We start from the raw sequence: 22,933 nt of genomic DNA on the forward strand, positions 1-22,933 counted from the left end.
TCTCTCTCTCCCACTCTCTCTCTCCCTCTCCTCTCTCTCCTCCTCTCCCTCTCCTCAGCCTCGCTCTCCCTCCTCCCTCCTCTCCTCTACCTCCTCTCTCTCTCCTCTCCCTCTCTCTTCTCCCTCTCTCTCTCCTCTCCCTCTCTCCCTCTCCTCTCCTCCCTCCTCTCTCCTCCTCCCTTCCTTCTATCCTCTCTCTCTCCCTCTCTCTCTCCCTCTCTCTCTCCCTCTCTCTCTCCCTCTCTCTCCTTCTCCCTCCTCTCTCTCCCTCCTCCCTCTCCTCTCCTCCTCCCTCCTTCTCCTCCCTTCTCTCCTCCTCCCCTCTCCTCCCTCTCCTCTCTCTCCCCTCCTCTCCTCTCCCCTCTCTCTCCTCTCCCCTCTCCCTCTCCCTCCTTCTCTCTCCTTCCGCCTTCTCTTCCGCCTTCTCTCCCTCTCTCCCTCTCTCTCTCCCTCTCTCTCTCCTTCTCTCCCCTCCCTCCCCTCTCTCCCCTCTCTCTCCTCCCTCCTCCTCTCCCTCTCCCTCCTCTCCCTCCTTCTCTCCGCCTTCTCTCCCTCCCACTCTCCCCTCCTGCCTCTCCCTCTCCCTCTCCTCTCCTCCCTCTCCCTCTCCCTCTCTCCCTCTCCTCTCTCCCTCCTCTCTCCCTCTCCCTCGCTAGCCTTCTCTCCCTCTCTCTCCCTCTCTCTCTCCCTCCCCTCTCTCTCCTCCTCTCTCGCCTCCCCTCCCTCTCTCTCTCCCCTCCCTCCTGCCCCTTCCCCTCCTCTCTCTCTCCCCCTCTCTCTCCCCCTCCCCTCTCCTCTCCCTCCCTCCTCCCCCCTCCTCTCTCCCTCCTCTCACTCCCTCTCTCTATCTCTCCTCTCTCTCCCTCCTCCTCTCTCTCCTCTCTCTCCTCCTCTCTCTCCCTCCCTCTCTCTCTCTCTCTCTCTCTCTCTCTCTCTTCCTTCCTCCTCTCTCCCTCCCTCTCTCTCCCTCCCTCTCCCTCCCTCCCACTCCCATAACCCTTAATCTCTCCACCCTCCTCTCTCTATAAGGCTCACCTCTCTCCATCTCTCCATTTCTCTCTCTCATAGCCTTTCCCTCGCCCCTCACCTTTTCTCCCTCTCCTCTCTTCCCTCTCCCCTCTCCCTCTCCTCTCCCCTCTCCCTCACACTCTGCACCCCTCCCCATCTGTCTCTCTCTCCCCCATTGGTCTTACCCCTCACCCCTATACTCTCTCCTCTCTCCCCTCCCTCTTATGCCCTTTCCTCTCTCCTCTCTCTCCCTCTTTCTACCCTCTCTCTCCACTCCTCTCTACCTGCCCTCTCACCCCCATTACACCCCCTCCTCTAGCCTTCTGTCTGCGGTAACAAAAAAAAAAAAAAAAAAAAAAAAAAAAAAAAAAAAAAAAAAAAAAAAATATGGGTGGCCTTAGAGGGGACAGGAAAACCAGAGATCTGGTTAGAAGAACCAGGGAGGGAAAGACTGGGGTTAGTTAGGCTCCAAAAGGGAGGAAAGGGGAAGGGGTGGGAAGGAAGATAGTAGAGCTTAGGTAAGAAAGAAAATGGAGGAGGCCCGGATAGCTTGAAGAAGGTGCAGGGAAGTGGGAGGGAAGTACAGGCCTTAGCAGCCCAGAAGCTAGGGGATACAGTGCTTAGAAGAGAGCTGCAAAAGCCTGAAACAAGTTCCAGGGAGATGACAAATGACAATTCAGGCGTGACATCAGGAAATTCAAAGTCAGTCAGGCGCCAGACAAGGGGATAGGTAAGCAACAAGCGGGGAACTATGCCATACAGGAAGGCCCTATCAGACCCACGTAGGGGCCAGGGAAAGGCAGGCGAGCACACTGAGATCAAGCGACAGGTCTGAAGAACAATGATGGAAATTCCAGGAGTCGAGGGCGCAGACAAGGGGATGGTAAAGCAACAAGCGGAGACATGCATGCCCAGAAGGACCCTATCAGACCCACATTGGGATTCCAGGGAAAAGGACGAGTGAGCACACTAGATCAAGCGACAGGTCCGAAGAAAATGGCAGAAAGGTTTGTTATTATGCAGGGAAGTTCTAACAGCCAACTGCAGTAGCAAGGGACAGCTAGCCAGGGAAAGACAAGTCCACTGAGGAAAATAGATGTTTCAGATATGACAGGGACTGAAGGCAAGAACATGTCAATGGAAGGGAAACAGAATGCCTCAGAGGAAGCAGATGGAGACTCAGTGGGAGGAGGAAAGGGCGAGGTCAGTTTTTCGTGTACGGGCTCCAAGAAGCCAGGGGGCCAACTTTGAAGAAATAAAACAGGAGGAGAAAAAAATGATTGAAGGCATCATGAAAACAATAGGGGAGGGCAATATGCCCAGGTGACAAATTTTCAGAGGGGAATTGGGTGGTTTGCGGAGTGGAAGGATACGGCCTGTCAGAGTAACTTTCAAGGAAGAATCAGTTCGAATCAGGATTCTGCAAGAGAAAGCAAGACTGAGAGACAAAGAGGGTACCAGAGAGTATACCTCGACCGCGACAGAACACAAGAAGAAAGGACTACACTGAAAGAGAGGGTACAGAGACGCAAGGAGGAAAGAGAGCAATGAAAATGAGCAGGACCCAGACACAGGAGGAAGGGCAAACACACCCCACAGAATCTCCCACCAAAAGACCCCACCCACCCGCGACATTCCCAACACAACTGAGCAACCTATACTCCAACCCACTCACTGTTCCCTCTGCCACCAACCCCCATATCACAAACCTCACCCCAACAGCTGTCCCTTATGGGCATTCTGACCCCACCCCCATCAACACATACCCCACCTACACCACAGCCCCATATAGGCCCCCACCAAGGCTCTCCCTCCCCCAACCCCAATATACTTGCATGACCACAATGATAGAAAAGAAACTAAAGGTTTGGTACACAAATGCGGATGGAATAATGAATAAACATGAGGAGTGGAATGAAAGAATCAGTGAAAAATCCCCAGACATCATAGCAGTCACAGAAACAAAACTCGCTGAGATAATAACAGACACAATCTTCCCAACAGGATATCAGATCCTGAGGAAAGATAGAAGGAGTAGAGGGGGAGGAGGGGTTGCACTGCTCATAAAACACCAATGGGGATTTGAGGAAATGGAAGGCATGGACATGATTGGAGAAAGAGACTACATTGTAGGTACAATTCAGTCCGGAGAACATAAAGTAGTCATTGGAGTGATGTATAACCCACCACAGAACTGCAGGAGGCCAAGAGAGGAGTACGAAGAAAACAACAGGGTGATGGTGGACACACTGGCTGAGGTGGCAAGAAGAGCTCACTCGAGCAGAGCAAAGTTACTGGTAATGGGCGATTTCAACCACAGGGAGATCGACTGGGAAAACCTGGAGCCACATGGGGGTCCCGAAACATGGAGAGCAAAGATGATGGATGTGGTACTTGAAAACCTCATGCATCAACATGTCAGGGACACAACCAGAGAGAGAGGGGAGGATGAGCCAGCAAGACTGGATCTTGTGTTCACCCTGAGCAGTTCAGACATCGAGGACATCACTTACGAGAGGCCCCTTGGAGCTAGCGATCATGTGGTTCTGAGTTTTGACTATATAGTAGAGTTACAAGTGGAGAAGGTAACAGGAACTGAAGGGGACAGGCCAAACTATAAAAGGGGGGACTACACAGGTATGAGAAACTTCCTGCAGGAGGTTCCGTGGGAAAGAGAAATGGTAGGAAAATCAGTAAACGAGATGATGGAATATGTGGCAACAAAGTGCAAGGAGGCAGAGGAAAGTTTTGTTCCCAAGGGAAACAGAAATAATAGGAAGACCAAGACGAGTCCTTGGTTTACCCGAAGGTGTAGGGAGGCAAAAGCTAAGTGCAACAGAGAATGGAAAAGGTACAGGAGGCATAGGACCCAGGAAAACAAGGAGATTAGTAGAAGAGCCAGAAACGAGTATGCGCAGATAAGGAGGGAGGCCCAGAGACAGTATGAAAACGACATAGCATCGAAAGTCAAATCTGACCCGAAACTGCTGTATAGCCACATTAGGAAGAAGACAACAGTCAAGGACCAGGTGATAAGGCTGAGGAAAGAAGGTGGAGAACTCACAAGAAACGATCAAGAGGTATGTGAGGAGCTCAACACGAGATTTAAGGAAGTATTTACAGTAGAGACAGGAAGGACTCTGGGGGGACAGACCAGATGGGGACACCAACAAGGAATACACCAACAAGTGTTGGACGACATACATACAGATGAGGAGGAGGTGAAGAAACTGCTAAGGGACATCGATACCTCAAAGGCAATGGGACCGGACAACATCTCTCCATGGGTCCTTAGAGAGGGAGCAGATATGTTGTGCGTACCACTTACCACAATCTTCAACACATCCCTGGAAACTGGGCAACTACCTGAGGTATGGAAGACAGCAAATGTAGTTCCCATTTTCAAAAAAGGAGACAGAAAAGAGGCACTAAACTATAGACCTGTGTCATTGACGTGTATAGTATGCAAAATTATGGAGAAGATTATCAGGAGGAGAGTGGTGGAGCACCTGGAACGGAACAGGAGTATAAATGCCAACCAGCACGGATTCACGGAAGGCAAATCCTGTGTCACAAACCTTCTGGAGTTTTATGATAAAATAACAGAAGTAAGACAAGAGAGAGAGGGGTGGGTTGATTGCATCTTCTTGGACTGCAAGAAGGCCTTTGACACAGTTCCTCACAAGAGATTAGTGCAGAAGCTAGAGCATCAGGCGCATATAACAGGAAGGGCACTGCAATGGATCAGAGAATACCTGACAGGGAGGCAACAACGAGTCATGGTACGTAATGATGTATCACAGTGGGCACCTGTGACGAGCGGGGTCCCACAGGGGTCGGTCCTAGGACCAGTGCTATTTTTGGTATATGTGAACGACATGACGGAAGGGTTAGACTCAGAAGTGTCCCTGTTTGCAGATGATGTGAAGTTAATGAGGAGAATTAAATCTGATGAGGACCAGGCAGGACTTCAAAGAGACCTGGACAGACTGGACACCTGGTCCAGCAAATGGCTTCTCGAATTTAATCCTGCCAAATGCAAAGTCATGAAGATAGGGGAAGGGCACAGAAGACCACAGACAGAGTATAGGCTAGGTGGCCAAAGACTGCAAACCTCACTCAAGGAGAAAGATCTTGGGGTGAGTATAACACCGAGCATGTCTCCGGAAGCACACATCAATCAGATAACTGCTGCAGCATATGGGCGCCTGGCAAACCTGAGAACAGCATTCCGACACCTTAGTAAGGAATCATTCAAGACACTGTACACCGTGTATGTCAGGCCCATACTGGAGTATGCAGCACCTGTTTGGAACCCGCACTTGATAAAGCACGTCAAGAAACTAGAGAAAGTACAAAGGTTTGCAACAAGGTTAGTTCCAGAGCTAAGGGGAATGTCCTATGAAGAAAGATTAAGGGAAATCGGCCTGACGACACTGGAGGACAGGAGGGTCAGGGGAGACATGATAACGACATATAAAATACTGCGTGGAATAGACAAGGTGGACAAGGACAGGATGTTCCAGGGAGGGGACACAGAAACAAGAGGCCACAATTGGAAGTTGAAGACACAAATGAGTCAGAGAGATAGTAGGAAGTATTTCTTCAGTCATAGAGTTGTAAGGCAGTGGAATAGCCTAGAAAATGACGTAGTGGAGGCAGGAACCATACACAGTTTTAAGACGAGGTTTGATAAAGCTCATGGAGCGGGGAGAGAGAGGGTCTAGTAGCAACCGGTGAAGAGGCGGGGCCAGGAGCTAGGACTCGACCCCTGCAACCACAAATAGGTGAGTACAAATAGGTGAGTACACACACATACACACTACACACACACGCACACACACACAAACACACGCACACACACACACACAAATATATACACAAACACATACAAACACTCACACACAAAAAAAATACTGAGAGGAATTGACAAGGTGGACAGGGGCAGAATGTTTCAGAGGTGGGATACAGCAACAAAAGGCCACAGCTGGAAGTTGAAAGCTCAGATGAATCATTGGGATGTTAGGAAGTATTTCTTCAGCCTTAGAGTTGTCAGGAAGTGAAACAATCTGGAGAGTGTAGTAGAACCAGGTTCCATACATAGCTTTAAGAAGAGGTACGATAAGGCTTTTGGAGCCGGGAGTGGACCTAGCTGTGAACAGTGAAAAAGCGGGACCAGGAGCTATGACTCTACCTGTGCAGCCTCATTTAGGTTAGTACACATACACTCACACACATACACACATACTCACAAACAAGCACACATGGCGCCAGGAGCTGTGACTCAGCCCCTGCAACCACAAACATATGAGTACACACACACATATACACACACACATACACACACACAGCACATGGTTGATGCACAAGCTGAGGTGGCTGGAAGGGCCCAGGTGGGCAGGGGAAAGTTACTAGTTATGAGTAACTTCAGTCACAAGGAAATTGACTGGGAAAACCTGGAGACGCATGGAGGGTCCAGAAACGGGGAGACTAAGATGATGGAGGTGGTACCGGAAAACCTCATGCATCAACACGTTAGGGATACTACCAGAGAGAGAGGGGAGAGAATCAACCAGCAAGACTGGACGTCATATTCACCTTAAGTAGTTTAGACATTGAGGACATCACATATGAAAAGCCCCTTGGAGCAAGTGATTACGTAGTAGAGCTACAAGTGAAGAGGGAAGCAGGAAGAGTAGAAGGGGGGGGAAGCCAAACTACAAAAGAGGGGACTACACAGGCATGAGGTATTTCCTGCATGAGGTTCGGTTGGAAAGAGAACTGGTGGGAAAATCAGTAAATGAAATGATGGAATATGTGACAACAAGAAATTAGAGAAAGTGCAAAGGTTTGCAACAAGACTAGTCCCGGAGCTTAGGGGTATGTCCTACGAGGAGAGGTTAAAGGAAATCGACCTGAAGACACTGGAGGGCAGGAGGGATACGGGGGACATGATAACTACTTATAAAACGCTGAAAGGAATTCACAAGGTGGATAGGGACAGGATGTTCCAGAGATGTGACACAGCAACAAAGGGTCACAACTGGAAGCTGAAGACTCAGATGAGCCAAGGGAATGTTAGGAAGTATTTCTTCAGTCATAGAGTTGTCAGGAACTGGAATAGTCTGGAAGAGTGATGTAGTGGAGGCAAGATCCATACATAGCTTTAAGAAGAGGTATGATAAAGATCATGGAGCAGGGAGAGAGTAGACCTATTAGCGACCAGTGAAGAGGCAGGGCCAGGAGCTATGATTTGACACCTGCAACCACAACTCGGTGAGTACACACACACACATACAAAATCATTCCGTGTGCTTTGCACAACATAAGTCAGGCACATCTTGGAGTACGCAGCACCAGTATATAACCCACACCTGAGGACGCATGTTAAGAAACTGGAAAGGGTGAGATGTATAAGTATAGAACAAGACTAGTTCCAGAGCTAAGGGAAATGAGCTACGAGGAAACACTAAAAGAATTGAATCTAACGACCCAGGAGGACAGGACTATGGGAGATATGATAACGACATACAAAATATTCAAGGAAACTGATAGAGCAGACAGAGACAGGCCGTTTGAAAGGTGGGAAACAGAAGTACGTCAGGAATTATTTCTTCAGCTTCAGGGTGGTCGGAAAGCGGAATGACCTTCCCGAAGAAGTAATAAAGACAAACACCGGTTCCTGTACATAATTTTGAGACTGGGTACGACAAGATCCACGACGCTAGGTGATAGTGAATCACGAGATAAGACTCGACCCCTGTAGTCACATATAGGCAAGTATAGTTAGTTTAGTTTAATATGTTTATTATGCACCCCATACCCATCCTGTGGGCGGTAGTCAAAAGATTACAGAGGTACATAATTGGTCCAGGGACTGGACTCCAAAGTTTTGATAGCTGAGCAACTTACAGAGGTAATGAACTCACAATTTACAAAGGTAATGAACTCACAATTTACAAAGGTAATGAACTCACAATTTACAAAGGTAATGAACTCCAGGTAAGTCTGGTCACAATCATGACAAGTTACAAAGGTATTTACAGATTACAGAGGTACGTAATGGGTCCAGGGACTGGGCCCCCAAAGTTTTGATAGCTGAACTAGGTACAAAGGTAATGAGCTCACAAGTTACAAAGGTAATGAATTCTGTAGAATGGTTACTTACCTGGAGTTTACCTGGAGAGAGTTTCGGGGGTCAACGCCCCCGCGGCCCGGTCTGTGACCAGGCCTCCTGGTGGATCAGCGCCTGATCAACCAGGCTGTTGCTGCTGGCTGCACGCAAACCAACGTACGAGCCACAGCCCGGCTGATCAGGAACTGACTTTAGGTGCTTGTCCAGTGCCAGCTTGAAGACTGCCAGGGGTCTGTTGGTAATCCCCCTTATGTGTGCTGGGAGGCAGTTGAACAGTCTCGGGCCCCTGACACTTATTGTATGGTCTCTTAACGTGCTAGTGACACCCCTGCTTTTCATTGGGGGGATGGTGCATCGTCTGCCAAGTCTTTTGCTTTCGTAGTGAGTGATTTTCGTGTGCAAGTTCGGTACTAGTCCCTCTAGGATTTTCCAGGTGTAAATAATCATGTATCTCTCCCTCCTGCGTTCCAGGGAATACAGGTTTAGAAACCTCAAGCGCTCCCAGTAATTGAGGTGTTTTATCTCCGTTATGCGCGCCGTGAAAGTTCTCTGTACATTTTCTAGGTCGGCAATTTCACCTGCCTTGAAAGGTGCTGTTAGAGTGCAGCAATATTCCAGCCTAGATAGAACAAGTGACCTGAAGAGTGTCATCATGGGCTTGGCCTCCCTAGTTTTGAAGGTTCTCATTATCCATCCTGTCATTTTTCTAGCAGATGCGATTGATACAATGTTATGGTCCTTGAAGGTGAGATCCTCCGACATAATCACTCCCAGGTCTTTGACGTTGGTGTTTCGCTCTATTTTGTGGCCAGAATTTGTTTTGTACTCTGATGAAGATTTAATTTCCTCATGTTTACCATATCTGAGTAATTGAAATTTCTCATCGTTGAACTTCATATTGTTTTCTGCAGCCCACTGAAAGATTTGGTTGATGTCCGCCTGGAGCCTTGCAGGTTAATACGCACACAAATAGGTAAGTACAACTAACATACACACATACACTCTCACATACACACATACACTCTCACATACACACATGCACACACAAAAGCATGTACTTCAGCCAGTCATTCACTATATATATATATATATATATATACGTATATATATATATATATATATATATATATATATATATATATATATATATATATATATATATATATATATATATATATATATATATATATATATATATGGGAGAGGAAGAGAGGAGCGTGGTGTCCCGAGAGACACTAGGGATTACAGTGGTCGGCGTCACAAAAAATGCGAGGGATTTGGTATACATAAGAGGAGACTCGAGCATTTTTGACAAGCACCTTGTGTCCCCTGAGCACCAGGAGGTGCGGGGAGGGGCGGGGCGGGGAGGGGAGGGGCTTGTCGGGGAGGGGCGGTGAGGGGCGGGACGAGGAGGGGCGGTGAGGGGCACGCTACATGAAACATTTACAGGTACTGTGTATGCAGCGGTGGCTCCATAAGGGACAAGGGGAGGAGGGGGGGGGCTGAAGCCTCCATATAATCTCCATCAACACTCACCAAAAGCCAAACATCAGTAATAATAATAATAATAATGATAATGCAGGTGGCAGACTGCTGCCAGATCTTCCTCCCATACAGACTACACAACCACTGATCTCCTCCTACAATATATAGTGAGTCTGGAGTGTGTGTACACAATATGACCATTTATATTGTTTATTGTTCCAATCGATAATTTATTATACTTATTTTTTTTTTTTTTGCAATTGTGTCAAATTCGTGGGATGGGAGGAAGATTTTATTGAGACTATTAACCTGATGTGCTAGTAACCCAGTACTTGTAATATGTCTGACTTCCACTCTGGTCCGCTCAGTGGTATGTCAGATCAATGGTATGTTAAATAAGAGACCCTTACCTAGTGTCACATCTTAGTTTGAGTTTGATTCTTCCACAGGTCGGCGACACCTGAGCTGTGGTAGGTCAGCGTCCCTGCCTGGGGAAGGGCATGAGGCAGTTAGTGTTGGTATCAGTGAGGTAGGATGCGATGGCAGACCTCACACAATATTTCTCAATAAACCCGGACAGAACTGTTGTGTATTACTCCAAAGACTATATTTCTCGAACCCACCAATAGCAGTTTTCTGACCTCTTCCCCAGGATGCGACCTATGGTAATCCGCTAAAACCCAGCTACTTCCTACTATGTGATCACAAACAACAGGTGGAAGAAAACATAGCCAACATTTCCACTTGTACTGGGATCGAGCCCATTTCCTTCAGATGTGAGCCGAAGCCTCTACCACTTGAACCACGGAGTCACTTTAATAATATATTTCTTCCTCTATTATAATGCTTGCAGATGATGCAAAGATGATGATGATGATGATGATGATGATGATGATGATGATGATGATGATGATGATGATGATGATGATGATGATGATAGCATCAAGCAAATGCAAAAAGGTTACACTTAGTCTACTGGAAGAAACATCTGGCCTGACCTGTCAGCCAGGAAGCCTAGTTATAATGTATGATTCATACTGAACTAAGAGCTGGAACACACTGATGCTTGTATCAGTACTACACACAAGACTTTATTACACTGATGCTTGTATCAGTACTACACACAAGACTTTATTACACTGATGCTTGTATCAGTACTACACACAAGACTTTATTACACTGATGCTTGTATCAGTACTACACACAAGACTTTATTACACTGATGCTTGTATCAGTACTACACACAAGACTTTATTACACTGATGCTTGTATCAGTACTACACACAAGACTTTATTACACTGATGCTTGTATCAGTACTACACACAAGACTTTATTACACTGATGCTTGTATCAGTACTACACACAAGACTTTATTACACTGATGCTTGTATCAGTACTACACACAAGACTTTATTACACTGACGCTTGTATCAGTACTACACACAAGACTTTATTACACTGATGCTTGTATCAGTACTACACACAAGACTTTATTACACTGACGCTTGTATCAGTACTACACACAAGACTTTATTACACTGATGCTTGTATCAGTACTACACACAAGGCTTCATTACACTGATGCTTGTATCAGTACTACACACAAGACTTTATTACACTGATGCTTGTATCAGTACTACACACAAGACTTTATTACACTGATGCTTGTATCAGTACTACACACAAGACTTTATTACACTGATGCTTGTATCAGTACTACACACAAGGCTTCATTACACTGATGCTTGTATCAGTACTACACACAAGACTTTATTACACTGATGCTTGTATCAGTACTACACACAAGACTTTATTACACTGATGCTTGTATCAGTACTACACACAAGACTTTATTACACTGATGCTTGTATCAGTACTACACACAAGGCTTCATTACACTGATGCTTGTATCAGTACTACACACAAGACTTTATTACACTGATGCTTGTATCAGTACTACACACAAGACTTTATTACACTGATGCTTGTATCAGTACTACACACAAGACTTTATTACACTGATGCTTGTATCAGTACTACACACAAGACTTTATTACACTGATGCTTGTATCAGTACTACACACAAGACTTTATTACACTGATGCTTGTATCAGTACTACACACAAGACTTTATTACACTGATGCTTGTATCAGTACTACACACAAGACTTTATTACACTGATGCTTGTATCAGTACTACACACAAGACTTTATTACACTGATGCTTGTATCAGTACTACACACAAGACTTTATTACACTGATGCTTGTATCAGTACTACACACAAGACTTTATTACACTGACGCTTGTATCAGTACTACACACAAGACTTTATTACACTGATGCTTGTATCAGTACTACACACAAGACTTTATTACACTGACGCTTGTATCAGTACTACACACAAGACTTTATTACACTGATGCTTGTATCAGTACTACACACAAGGCTTCATTACACTGATGCTTGTATCAGTACTACACACAAGACTTTATTACACTGATGCTTGTATCAGTACTACACACAAGACTTTATTACACTGATGCTTGTATCAGTACTACACACAAGACTTTATTACACTGATGCTTGTATCAGTACTACACACAAGGCTTCATTACACTGATGCTTGTATCAGTACTACACACAAGACTTTATTACACTGATGCTTGTATCAGTACTACACACAAGACTTTATTACACTGATGCTTGTATCAGTACTACACACAAGACTTTATTACACTGATGCTTGTATCAGTACTACACACAAGACTTTATTACACTGATGCTTGTATCAGTACTACACACAAGACTTTATTACACTGATGCTTGTATCAGTACTACACACAAGACTTTATTACACTGATGCTTGTATCAGTACTACACACAAGACTTTATTACACTGATGCTTGTATCAGTACTACACACAAGACTTTATTACACTGATGCTTGTATCAGTACTACACACAAGACTTTATTACACTGATGCTTGTATCAGTACTACACACAAGACTTTATTACACTGACGCTTGTATCAGTACTACACACAAGACTTTATTACACTGATGCTTGTATCAGTACTACACACAAGACTTTATTACACTGACGCTTGTATCAGTACTACACACAAGACTTTATTACACTGATGCTTGTATCAGTACTACACACAAGGCTTCATTACACTGATGCTTGTATCAGTACTACACACAAGACTTTATTACACTGATGCTTGTATCAGTACTACACACAAGACTTTATTACACTGATGCTTGTATCAGTACTACACACAAGACTTTATTACACTGATGCTTGTATCAGTACTACACACAAGGCTTCATTACACTGATGCTTGTATCAGTACTACACACAAGACTTTATTACACTGATGCTTGTATCAGTACTACACACAAGACTTTATTACACTGATGCTTGTATCAGTACTACACACAAGACTTTATTACACTGATGCTTGTATCAGTACTACACACAAGGCTTCATTACACTGATGCTTGTATCAGTACTACACACAAGACTTTATTACACTGATGCTTGTATCAGTACTACACACAAGACTTTATTACACTGATGCTTGTATCAGTACTACACACAAGACTTTATTACACTGATGCTTGTATCAGTACTACACACAAGACTTTATTACACTGATGCTTGTATCAGTACTACACACAAGACTTTATTACACTGATGCTTGTATCAGTACTACACACAAGACTTTATTACACTGATGCTTGTATCAGTACTACACACAAGACTTTATTACACTGATGCTTGTATCAGTACTACACACAAGACTTTATTACACTGATGCTTGTATCAGTACTACACACAAGACTTTATTACACTGATGCTTGTATCAGTACTACACACAAGACTTTATTACACTGATGCTTGTATCAGTACTACACACAAGACTTTATTACACTGATGCTTGTATCAGTACTACACACAAGACTTTATTACACTGATGCTTGTATCAGTACTACACACAAGGCTTCATTACACTGATGCTTGTATCAGTACTACACACAAGACTTTATTACACTGATGCTTGTATCAGTACTACACACAAGACTTTATTACACTGATGCTTGTATCAGTACTACACACAAGACTTTATTACACTGATGCTTGTATCAGTACTACACACAAGACTTTATTACACTGATGCTTGTATCAGTACTACACACAAGGCTTCATTACACTGATGCTTGTATCAGTACTACACACAAGACTTTATTACACTGATGCTTGTATCAGTACTACACACAAGACTTTATTACACTGATGCTTGTATCAGTACTACACACAAGACTTTATTACACTGATGCTTGTATCAGTACTACACACAAGGCTTCATTACACTGATGCTTGTATCAGTACTACACACAAGACTTTATTACACTGATGCTTGTATCAGTACTACACACAAGACTTTATTACACTGATGCTTGTATCAGTACTACACACAAGACTTTATTACACTGATGCTTGTATCAGTACTACACACAAGACTTTATTACACTGATGCTTGTATCAGTACTACACACAAGACTTTATACACTGATGCTTGTATCAGTACTACACACAAGACTTTATTACACTGATGCTTGTATCAGTACTACACACAAGACTTTATTACACTGATGCTTGTATCAGTACTACACACAAGACTTTATTACACTGATGCTTGTATCAGTACTACACACAAGACTTTATTACACTGATGCTTGTATCAGTACTACACACAAGACTTTATTACACTGATGCTTGTATCAGTACTACACACAAGACTTTATTACACTGATGCTTGTATCAGTACTACACACAAGACTTTATTACACTGATGCTTGTATCAGTACTACACACAAGACTTTATTACACTGATGCTTGTATCAGTACTACACACAAGGCTTCATTACACTGATGCTTGTATCAGTACTACACACAAGACTTTATTACACTGATGCTTGTATCAGTACTACACACAAGACTTTATTACACTGATGCTTGTATCAGTACTACACACAAGACTTTATTACACTGATGCTTGTATCAGTACTACACACAAGGCTTCATTACACTGATGCTTGTATCAGTACTACACACAAGACTTTATTACACTGATGCTTGTATCAGTACTACACACAAGACTTTATTACACTGATGCTTGTATCAGTACTACACACAAGACTTTATTACACTGATGCTTGTATCAGTACTACACACAAGACTTTATTACACTGATGCTTGTATCAGTACTACACACAAGACTTTATTACACTGATGCTTGTATCAGTACTACACACAAGACTTTATTACACTGATGCTTGTATCAGTACTACACACAAGACTTTATTACACTGATGCTTGTATCAGTACTACACACAAGACTTTATTACACTGATGCTTGTATCAGTACTACACACAAGACTTTATTACACTGATGCTTGTATCAGTACTACACACAAGACTTTATTACACTGATGCTTGTATCAGTACTACACACAAGACTTTATTACACTGATGCTTGTATCAGTACTACACACAAGACTTTATTACACTGATGCTTGTATCAGTACTACACACAAGACTTTATTACACTGATGAGTGTATCAGTACTACACACAAGACTTCATTACACTGATGCTTGTATCAGTACTACACACAAGACTTTATTACACTGATGCTTGTATCAGTACTACACACAAGACTTTATTACACTGATGCTTGTATCAGTACTACACACAAGACTTTATTACACTGATGCTTGTATCAGTACTACACACAAGGCTTCATTACACTGATGCTTGTATCAGTACTACACACAAGACTTTATTACACTGATGCTTGTATCAGTACTACACACAAGACTTTATTACACTGATGCTTGTATCAGTACTACACACAAGACTTTATTACACTGATGCTTGTATCAGTACTACACACAAGGCTTCATTACACTGATGCTTGTATCAGTACTACACACAAGACTTTATTACACTGATGCTTGTATCAGTACTACACACAAGACTTTATTACACTGATGCTTGTATCAGTACTACACACAAGACTTTATTACACTGATGCTTGTATCAGTACTACAAGACTTTATTACACTGATGCTTGTATCAGTACTACACACAAGACTTTATTACACTGATTACACTGATGCTTGTATCAGTACTACACACAAGACTTTATTACACTGATGCTTGTATCAGTACTACACACAAGACTTTATTACACTGATGCTTGTATCAGTACTACACACAAGACTTTATTACACTGATGCTTGTATCAGTACTACACACAAGACTTTATTACACTGACGCTTGTATCAGTACTACACACAAGACTTTATTACACTGATGCTTGTATCAGTACTACACACAAGACTTTATTACACTGATGCTTGTATCAGTACTACACACAAGACTACACTGATGCTTGTATCAGTACTTTCATTACACTGACGCTTGTATCAGTACTACACACAAGACTTTATTACACTGATGCTTGTATCAGTACTACACACAAGACTTTATTACACTGATGCTTGTATCAGTACTACACACAAGACTTTATTACACTGATGCTTGTATCAGTACTACACACAAGGCTTTATTACACTGATGCTTGTATTAGTACTACACACAAGACTTTATTACACTGATGCTTGTATCAGTACTACACACAAGACTTTATTACACTGATGCTTGTATCAGTACTACACACAAGACTTTATTACACTGATGCTTGTATCAGTACTACACACAAGACTTTATTACACTGATGCTTGTATCAGTACTACACACAAGACTTTATTACACTGATGCTTGTATCAGTACTACACACAAGACTTTATTACACTGATGCTTGTATCAGTACTACACACAAGACTTTATTACACTGATGCTTGTATCAGTACTACACACAAGACTTTATTACACTGATGCTTGTATCAGTACTACACACAAGACTTTATTACACTGATGCTTGTATCAGTACTACACACAAGACTTTATTACACTGATGCTTGTATCAGTACTACACACAAGACTTTATTACACTGATGCTTGTATCAGTACTACACACAAGACTTTATTACACTGATGCTTGTATCAGTACTACACACAAGACTTTATTACACTGATGCTTGTATCAGTACTACACACAAGACTTTATTACACTGATGCTTGTATCAGTACTACACACAAGACTTTATTACACTGACGCTTGTATCAGTACTACACACAAGACTTTATTACACTGATGCTTGTATCAGTACTACACACAAGTCTTCATTACACTGATGCTTGTATCAGTACTACACACAAGACTTTATTACACTGATGCTTGTATCAGTACTACACACAAGACTTTATTACACTGATGCTTGTATCAGTACTACACACAAGACTTTATTACACTGATGCTTGTATCAGTACTACACACAAGACTTTATTACACTGATGCTTGTATCAGTACTACACACAAGACTTTATTACACTGATGCTTGTATCAGTACTACACACAAGACTTTATTACACTGATGCTTGTATCAGTACTACACACAAGACTTTATTACACTGATGCTTGTATCAGTACTACACACAAGACTTTATTACACTGATGCTTGTATCAGTACTACACACAAGACTTTATTACACTGATGCTTGTATCAGTACTACACACAAGACTTTATTACACTGATGCTTGTATCAGTACTACACACAAGACTTTATTACACTGATGCTTGTATCAGTACTACACACAAGACTTTATTACACTGATGCTTGTATCAGTACTACACACAAGACTTTATTACACTGATGCTTGTATCAGTACTACACACAAGACTTTATTACACTGATGCTTGTATCAGTACTACACACAAGACTTTATTACACTGATGCTTGTATCAGTACTACACACAAGACTTTATTACACTGATGCTTGTATCAGTACTACACACAAGACTTTATTACACTGATGCTTGTATCAGTACTACACACAAGACTTTATTACACTGATGCTTGTATCAGTACTACACACAAGACTTTATTACACTGATGCTTGTATCAGTACTACACACAAGACTTTATTACACTGATGCTTGTATCAGTACTACACACAAGACTTTATTACACTGATGCTTGTATCAGTACTACACACAAGACTTTATTACACTGATGCTTGTATCAGTACTACACACAAGACTTTATTACACTGATGCTTGTATCAGTACTACACACAAGACTTTATTACACTGATGCTTGTATCAGTACTACACACAAGACTTTATTACACTGATGCTTGTATCAGTACTACACACAAGACTTTATTACACTGATGCTTGTATCAGTACTACACACAAGACTTTATTACACTGATGCTTGTATCAGTACTACACACAAGACTTTATTACACTGATGCTTGTATCAGTACTACACACAAGACTTTATTACACTGATGCTTGTATCAGTACTACACACAAGACTTTATTACACTGATGCTTGTATCAGTACTACACACAAGACTTTATTACACTGATGCTTGTATCAGTACTACACACAAGACTTTATTACACTGATGCTTGTATCAGTACTACACACAAGACTTTATTACACTGATGCTTGTATCAGTACTACACACAAGACTTTATTACACTGATGCTTGTATCAGTACTACACACAAGACTTTATTACACTGATGCTTGTATCAGTACTACACACAAGACTTTATTACACTGATGCTTGTATCAGTACTACACACAAGACTTTATTACACTGATGCTTGTATCAGTACTACACACAAGACTTTATTACACTGATGCTTGTATCAGTACTACACACAAGACTTTATTACACTGATGCTTGTATCAGTACTACACACAAGACTTTATTACACTGATGCTTGTATCAGTACTACACACAAGACTTTATTACACTGATTCTTGTATCAGACTTTATTACACTGATGCTTGTATCAGTACTACACACAAGACTTTATTACACTGATGCTTGTATCAGTACTACACACAAGGCTTCATTACACTGATGCTTGTATCAGTACTACACACAAGACTTTATTACACTGATGCTTGTATCAGTACTACACTGACTTGTATCAGACTACACACAAGGCTTCATTACACTGATGCTTGTATCAGTACTACACACAAGACTTTATTACACTGATGCTTGTATCAGTACTACACACAAGACTTTATTACACTGATGCTTGTATCAGTACTACACACAAGACTTTATTACACTGATGCTTGTATCAGTACTACACACAAGACTTTATTACACTGACGCTTGTATCAGTACTACACACAAGACTTTATTACACTGATGCTTGTATCAGTACTACACACAAGACTTTATTACACTGATGCTTGTATCAGTACTACACACAAGGCTTCATTACACTGATGCTTGTATCAGTACTACACACAAGACTTTATTACACTGATGCTTGTATCAGTACTACACACAAGACTTTATTACACTGATGCTTGTATCAGTACTACACACAAGACTTTATTACACTGATGCTTGTATCAGTACTACACACAAGACTTTATTACACTGATGCTTGTATCAGTACTACACACAAGACTTTATTACACTGATGCTTGTATCAGTACTACACACAAGACTTTATTACACTGATGCTTGTATCAGTACTACACACAAGACTTTATTACACTGATGCTTGTATCAGTACTACACACAAGACTTTATTACACTGATGCTTGTATCAGTACTACACACAAGACTTTATTACACTGATGCTTGTATCAGTACTACACACAAGACTTTATTACACTGATGCTTGTATCAGTACTACACTCAAGACTTTATTACACTGATGCTTGTATCAGTACTACACACAAGACTTTATTACACTGATGCTTGTATCAGTACTACACACAAGGCTTCATTACACTGATGCTTGTATCAGTACTACACACAAGACTTTATTACACTGATGCTTGTATCAGTACTACACACAAGACTTTATTACACTGATGCTTGTATCAGTACTACACACAAGGCTTCATTACACTGATGCTTGTATCAGTACTACACACAAGACTTTATTACACTGATGCTTGTATCAGTACTACACACAAGACTTTATTACACTGATGCTTGTATCAGTACTACACACAAGACTTTATTACACTGATGCTTGTATCAGTACTACACACAAGACTTTATTACACTGACGCTTGTATCAGTACTACACACAAGACTTTATTACACTGATGCTTGTATCAGTACTACACACAAGACTTTATTACACTGATGCTTGTATCAGTACTACACACAAGGCTTCATTACACTGATGCTTGTATCAATACTACAAAGTTTCATCACTAGGGACGCCAAGCCCATGATGATTCTCTTCAAATCGCTTGTTCTCTCTAGGCTGGAATACTGCTGTACACTAACTGCCCCCTTCAAGACAGGCGAAATTGCTAGCCTGGAGAATGTACAGATATCTTTCAAGGCACCTAAATTACCGGGAACGGCTGAAGTCCCTTGATTTGTATTCCCTGAAACGCAGGCGAGAAAGATACATGATAATATATACTTGGAAAATCCTAGAGGGATTAGTACCAAACTTGCACACGAAAATCACTGCCTACGTAGGCAAAAGACTCGGCATGAGATGCAACATTCCCCCAATGAAAACCAGGGGCGCCACGAGTACACTGAGAGACAACACAGCAAGTGTCCGGGGACCAAGACTGTTCAACTGCCTCCCAGTATACATAAGGGGGATTACCAATAGACCCCTGGCTGTCTTCAAGAAGGCATTGGACAGGCATCTAAAGTCAGTACCTGACCAACCGGGCTGTGGTTCGTACGTCGATTTACGTGTGGCCAGCAGTAACAGCCTGGTTGATCAGACCCTGATCCACCACGAGGCCTGGTCTCAGAGCGGGCAGCGGAGGCGTTGACGCCCAAAACCCTCTCCAGGTAAGACCTCATGTTTTTGCTTGCTGTTCACCTAACAACTATAAGAATCATGTTGAAGCAACTAGGTGTAATAAACAATGATTGCTCTGAGAAGTATACTCAAAGGCAGACTTGTTTCCTCTGGGTTTCCCCTCTCTTATAAGACCATATATATATATATATATATATATATATATATATATATATATATATATATATATATATATATATATATATATATATATATATATATATATATATATATATATGCATATTATTGTAACCACGAACGAGTGGTATTGATCAATAACAACACTGCGCTAGCCAAGGATTCGAACCCATGTTGTACTGGCCTGCCTCATGGTAAACGAGAACCACATGACGCTTTAAACCACAGGACTACCCAACCCTACAAGAATGGCGCAGCCAGCAGAGCTAGCTGTTGGGCCGCCATCCGAGGGCATACGGAGGTGTGGGAGCTTCTAAGCTAATTTCTTTCTCATCCCTGTTTGGTGTACTAGCCTCACGAGCAGCATTTATATATTATTGTAATCACGAACGAGTGGTATTGATCAATAACAACCATCCGTATGCCCTCGGATGGCAGTCCAACAGCTAGCTGTGTGCTGGCTGCACCATTCTTGTAGGGTTGGGTGGTCCTGTGGTTAAAGCGTCATGTGGTTATCGCTTACCATGAGGCAGGGCAGTACAACATGGGATCGAATCCTTGGCTAGCGCAGTGTTGTTATATATATATATATATATATATATATATATATATATATATATATATATATATATATATATATATATATATATATATATATATATATATATATATACACACACACACACATGGAGAAGATTATCAGAAGAGTGGTGGAGCACCTGGAATGGAACAAGAGTATAAACGCCAACCAGCACGGATGGATTTATGGAAGGCAAATACTGAGTCACAAACCTACTGGAGTTTTATGATAAAGTAACAGAAGTAAGACACGAGAGAGAGGGGTAGGTTGACTGCATCTTCTTGGACTGCAAGAAGGCCTTCGGCACAGTTCCTCACATGAGATTAATGCAGAAGCTGGAGGATCAGGCGCATATAACAGAAAGGGCACTGCAATGGATCAGAGAATACCTGACAGGGAGGCAACAACGAGTCATGGTACATGATGAGGTATCACAGTGGGCGCCTGTGACGAGCGGGGTCCCACAGGGGTCGGTCCTGGGACCAGTGCTATTTCTGGTATATGTGAATGACATGATGGAAGGGTTAAACTCAGAAGTGTCCCTGTTCGGAGATGATGTGAAGTTAAAGAGGAGAATTAAATCAGATGAGGATCAGGCAGGACTTCAAAGAGACCTGGACAGGCTGGACACCTGGTCCAACAACTGGCTTCTCGAATTTAACCCCGCCAAATACAAAGTCATGAAGATCGGGGAAGGGCCAAGATGACCACAGACGGAGTATAGGCTAGGTGGCCAAAGACTGCAAACCTCGCTCAAGGAGAAAGATCTTGGGGTGAGTATAACTGCTGCAGCATATGGGCGCCTGGCAAATCTGAGAACAGCGTTCCGATACCTTAGTAAGGAATCGTTCAAGACACTGTACATCGTGTACGTCAGGCCCATATTGGAGTATGCAGCACCTGTTTGGAACCCACACTTGATCAAGCACGTCAAGAAATTAGAGAAAGTGCAAAGGTTTGCGACAAGGTTAGTTCCAGAGCTAAGGGGAATGTCCTACGAAGAAAGGTTACGGGAAATCGGCCTGATGACACTGGAGGACAGGAGGGTCAGGGGAGACATGATAACGACATACAAAATACTGCGTGGAATAGACAAAATGAACAGAGACAGGATGTTCCAGAGATGGGACACAGAAACTAGGGGTCACAATTGGAAGTTGAAGACCTAGATGAGTCAAAGGGATGTTAGGAGGTATTTCTTCAGTCACAGAGTAGTCAGGAAGTGGAATAACCTAGCAAGTGAGGTAGTGGAGGCAGAAACCATACATAGCTTTAAGATGTGGTATGATAAAGGTCATGGAGCATGGAGAGACAGGACCTAGTAGCACTCAGTGAAGAGGAAGGGCCAGGAGCTGAGTCTCGACCCCTGAAACCACAATTAGGTGAGTACAATTAGGTGAGTACACCTAGGTTACTTGTACCCCATACCCTCCCACGGCCGCCTCCCATGCCCGTTCTTCCCACCTCTGGGAGATATCTTGCATTTGAACCCAAATAGAGCTGTGAGGGGGGAACTCTAACTGTGTAAGCTCAGAGGGGGATGACACCTAGTCCATTCTAAG

At 42.4% G+C, this 22,933-nt stretch overlaps 1 protein-coding gene across 1 annotated transcript in view; it reads left to right on the top strand.

The window, feature by feature from the left end:
* The first annotated feature begins 1,911 nt into the window (after positions 1–1,911).
* Positions 1,912–22,933, top strand: part of LOC128698939 (uncharacterized) — a 22,792-nt gene continuing 1,770 nt past the window's right edge. The window contains exons 1-3 of the mRNA XM_070090406.1: positions 1,912–2,015; positions 9,055–9,116; positions 10,493–10,580. Of these exons, the coding sequence (XP_069946507.1) occupies positions 1,912–2,015; positions 9,055–9,116; positions 10,493–10,580 (254 nt within the window). The remainder of the gene's footprint in view (positions 2,016–9,054; positions 9,117–10,492; positions 10,581–22,933) is intronic.

The sequence above is a fragment of the Cherax quadricarinatus genome, chromosome 31 (genome assembly GCF_038502225.1).
Source record: "Cherax quadricarinatus isolate ZL_2023a chromosome 31, ASM3850222v1, whole genome shotgun sequence".
In the NCBI taxonomy this organism is placed as follows: domain Eukaryota; kingdom Metazoa; phylum Arthropoda; class Malacostraca; order Decapoda; family Parastacidae; genus Cherax; species Cherax quadricarinatus.